Source organism: Cynoglossus semilaevis, chromosome 6 (assembly GCF_000523025.1).
Source record: "Cynoglossus semilaevis isolate Cse_v1.0 chromosome 6, Cse_v1.0, whole genome shotgun sequence".
Lineage (NCBI taxonomy): Eukaryota > Metazoa > Chordata > Actinopteri > Pleuronectiformes > Cynoglossidae > Cynoglossus > Cynoglossus semilaevis.
In genome coordinates, this window is record NC_024312.1 from 18,001,277 (window position 1) to 18,005,130 (window position 3,854).

General features: G+C 39.7%; 1 protein-coding gene across 1 annotated transcript in view; it reads left to right on the forward strand.

Annotated features, from left to right (window-relative positions):
• The first annotated feature begins 319 nt into the window (after positions 1 to 319).
• unc45a (unc-45 myosin chaperone A) overlaps positions 320 to 3,854 on the forward strand; it is a 6,209-nt gene continuing 2,674 nt past the window's right edge. The window contains exons 1-10 of the mRNA XM_025056211.1: positions 320 to 569; positions 667 to 859; positions 1,764 to 1,939; positions 2,030 to 2,119; positions 2,203 to 2,370; positions 2,527 to 2,695; positions 2,794 to 2,964; positions 3,224 to 3,395; positions 3,500 to 3,804; positions 3,849 to 3,854. The exon at positions 3,849 to 3,854 is cut by the window's right edge and continues 94 nt beyond it. Of these exons, the coding sequence (XP_024911979.1) occupies positions 546 to 569; positions 667 to 859; positions 1,764 to 1,939; positions 2,030 to 2,119; positions 2,203 to 2,370; positions 2,527 to 2,695; positions 2,794 to 2,964; positions 3,224 to 3,395; positions 3,500 to 3,804; positions 3,849 to 3,854 (1,474 nt within the window). The 5' untranslated portion in view covers positions 320 to 545. The remainder of the gene's footprint in view (positions 570 to 666; positions 860 to 1,763; positions 1,940 to 2,029; positions 2,120 to 2,202; positions 2,371 to 2,526; positions 2,696 to 2,793; positions 2,965 to 3,223; positions 3,396 to 3,499; positions 3,805 to 3,848) is intronic.

Here is a 3,854-nt window from a genome sequence, read left to right on the forward strand (position 1 = left end):
TTTGTCGTCTCTTCTTAGGTATAATAAATAGTGTATGATATGCAAATAATTTAATGCACATCACGAGGTATTCCAAATGTGCCTTAAAAAAGTCCTAATAACGTAATCATGACAAGACATGTCATGAGTGCATTTACAGCAATGTCAGGAAAAAATAAATTTCTGTATGGTGGCAGGATACAGAAATTTATAAAAAATAAATTTCTGTATGGTGGCAGGGACAGGTAATGTGCTAGTAATGTGTGGTAATGTCCAGTTAAAACAATTTAATACTATTTCAAGCTTGAAGAGAAGTCATTATCATAGATGAAAATGCAACCAAATAAAGCTGTGATGAAAAGCAGAGGAGTTCGGCTGCTCTTTTCCTATTATGGTCATAAAGGCTGGATGTGGGCGGAGCCAGAGTCGTAGCGTCCTCGACGTACTCACGACACCCGGAAGTGCATGAAGACGTACCATGTCTTTCTGAAATTAGCGGTGGTTGTAACCAAGTAGACGAAAGTAAACTTCTTACCATTCGTAGTAAATAAAGCTCGGTGTCAACGATGGGTGAGAGTGAAAAAGAAAAGGTAAGTTAGCAACGGCTGGTTGCCTCTATCGTATTAGATCAGGGGATTTATCCCAAATATATTAGCTGTCATTCTGAGAATGTTCTCTCTAACCCAGGACCCTGCAGCCCTGAAGGAAGAGGGGAACACTCTGTTCAAGGCTGGAGACATGCAAGGTGCTGTTGGCTGTTATACCAGAGCACTGAAGCTGAATGAAAGCCCCAAAGACTGTGCCGTTTTGTACCGGAATCGTTCAGCCTGCTACCTCAAACTGGAGGATTACAGCAAGGCGGAGGCTGATGCCTCCAAAGGTAACATTTGAGCCAAACAACCTCAGCACAGATACATTAGTTGAGCAGTAATGTCGTTAGTTCAGAGGTTGGTTTGATAATTTTTTTCTCTGTTTCTTGCCCGCTCAGTCCTTGCTTGTCATACCTTGTATTGCCTACACAGTTTGACTATAGTATCGTTCTTATATTGCAGAATTTTTTACTTTTTGTAACATTGTTGGATTTCTATCCTTTGTGGCATTTTTTAATGAAGTGGATAGTTAACAGTTTACACATAGATGAACCCATACAGTATAAAAGCAATTCTCTTTGATGTGAGTTAAAGGTACCGTGTATGTAAGTAAGTCTGACACCAGAGGCTTAGACATTTCCATAAATGTTTAAAAGTCTATAGTTTGGTAAGACACTCATCATCTATTTTACAGACAAAAAGTACATTAAAAAATTTAAAGCCTCCTCACATGCATGAAAACTGTACTACATACTACAATAATAAATAAAATCAGAATCATAAATACTTACTGAGGCCTGAAGAAGCCATGCAGTAATGCTCCTACTAATGCTTAGACTAGTATTTTGGATCCAAACATATCTAAATCTAAAAGTAGACCACATGTTATAATGTAGTGCTGTTTTAGCAGCTACTGTATGCAATCCTGCTTATGCTTCAAAGTATCACTTGTGTAGAGATATATCCCCTCATAAAATTCTCTTAACACGTTAAAGAAAAGAGTTAGTCAACAGTAAAAGTAATGGTTTAGCAGCTCTTTTAATTTTCAAGAAAATGTTCCAAAAAATATGCTTTACCTATGGTGGTGTAAAAGGACAACCTTCAGCAGTCAATCCATATAAATGTAACCACTTTTTGTGTGTACTTTTTTTATGTACTCAATGCCGAATGTCACCATTCCTGTCTTCTTCACAGCTCTTGATACTGACCCCGGTGATATAAAAGCCAGATTCAGAAGAGCTCAGGCATTTCAGAAACTTGGTCGGCTTGACCAGGCTTTTCTGGATGCTCAGAGATGTGCTCAACTAGAGCCCAAGAACAAAGCTTTCCAGGAATTGCTCAGAGAGTTAGGAGCCCATATCCATCAAAAGGTGACATACATTTGAATAATCTTAACGAAGGGTTATAATGCACCAGTTCAAACGTCGCTAGTAAAGTTTTTTTTTTCCTTCTTCCTGTAGTCAGCACAAATAAATTCAACTGATGCCCGTGTGCAGCAGATGTTCTCCCTCCTAGTAGATTCTTCTTCTAAAGACTCAGATCGACAGAAGGTAATGGTATTCATGTGGAAGGGCATAAACATTTTTGTTGTGCTTTGCTTAGTCCCCTAATTTACCCCAGACCTATATTACAGGCGGCTCAGAACCTTGTGGTGTTAGCCCGAGAGGACGCAGGAGCTGAGCAGATCTTCCGCAACGATGGAGTGAAGCTAATTCAGAAACTATTCCAGTCAAAGCAGGAAGAGTTGATTCTTTCTGCCCTGAGGACTCTGGTTGGTCTGTGCACAGGACATCAGTCCCGAGTAAGAGCAAAACATTTTTGTTAAGATAATCATGCATCATTGTCAAAGTAAAATTTGTTTTATGTAAGTGTGACTGGGGTTTGTTTATCAAATGATATTCTATTAGGTTTCCATCTCGTTACAAATTTTTGTTGATTTTTTTTTGTTTTCATTCAGACCATGGCTATTGTGAATGAGATTGGAATGGAACAGCTCTGCTTAGTAATGGGGTCAGATGCTTCCGCTGTGTCTTTGGCTGCCTGCCACCTGCTGCAGGTGATGATTGAGGCTTTAACCGAGGGTATGAAAAAAGACATCAGAGGCAAAGATGAAGCCATACTTCCTGGTGAGTTTGAGCTGAAACCATGCGTATAAACACTGTTGTTTTTATGCGTAACTGAGTCCTACTTCATCAATTGAAATATGTCTTTATATTTGACACAGAACCCTCAAAAGAGCTACGATCAATGTTGCGGCATCTCCTGGAAATGTTGCCAGAACCGAGTGTGTCAGGACCAGGAAGAGACAGTGCCATCAACCTTCTGGTCAAACAAGTGCCGCGCAAGTCATTGAAAAACCCAGACAACTCCCTAACATTGTTGGTCATAGATCAGGGTATGAGAAAAAACATGCACATACAGTAAATTACAGTAGATTATGACAACAACACCACTGTCACAGGAAGCTTAACAAACATGCACTATGAATAATTTCTATTTAATTTTTCCTGCAATTCAGGTAGTAGCATTTATTTAATTATAAACATAAAATGTAATTCAGTGAGTTTCAAAGCTATTCTTAGTGACATACGGTAATTTGATCTTGTCTTGGTTTTGCCACTGCTAGATTCACAATGCCTTACTTCTTTCTACAGGGTTGAAAAAAATCCTGGAGGTAGCTGGTACAGTTGCAGAGCTTTCACAGGGGCCACCGCTGACAGACAGCACTCCCATCAGTTGCTCTGTGTTGCTGAGCAAACTGTATGATGACCTCAAGAGCGACAAGGAGCGAGAAAACTTCAACAAACTATGTGAAGAATATGTGCAGTGAGTCGATAACTGATGAAATGTTGAACATGTAACATCAACATAAAAATGTAACATCAAGCCATTCGTTTGAATTCTATTTAAAATATTTCTTGTTTGTGTAGGGAGCACTTCACCAGATCTGGGCTGAATTCTAAGTTGCGAGCCATTCAGACAGTATCTGTTCTCCTTCAAGGACCAAGTGAAGTAGGTAACAGAACCCTGGAGATGTCAGGAATGATGGACGCAGTAATTTCTCTGTGTGCATCCGAAGATGTCAATCATCAGCAAGTGGCAGTAGAGGCTCTTATTCATGCTGCTGGCAAGGCCAAGAGAGCTTCCTTCATCACTGCCAATGGAGTGGCACTTCTAAAAGACCTGTATAAGAAAAGTGAGAATGACAGGATACGCGTAAGAGCCTTAGTGGTAAGTGCTGCAGACAACTGAAAAAAACACCTGTGAATTGATATAAAGCTGATA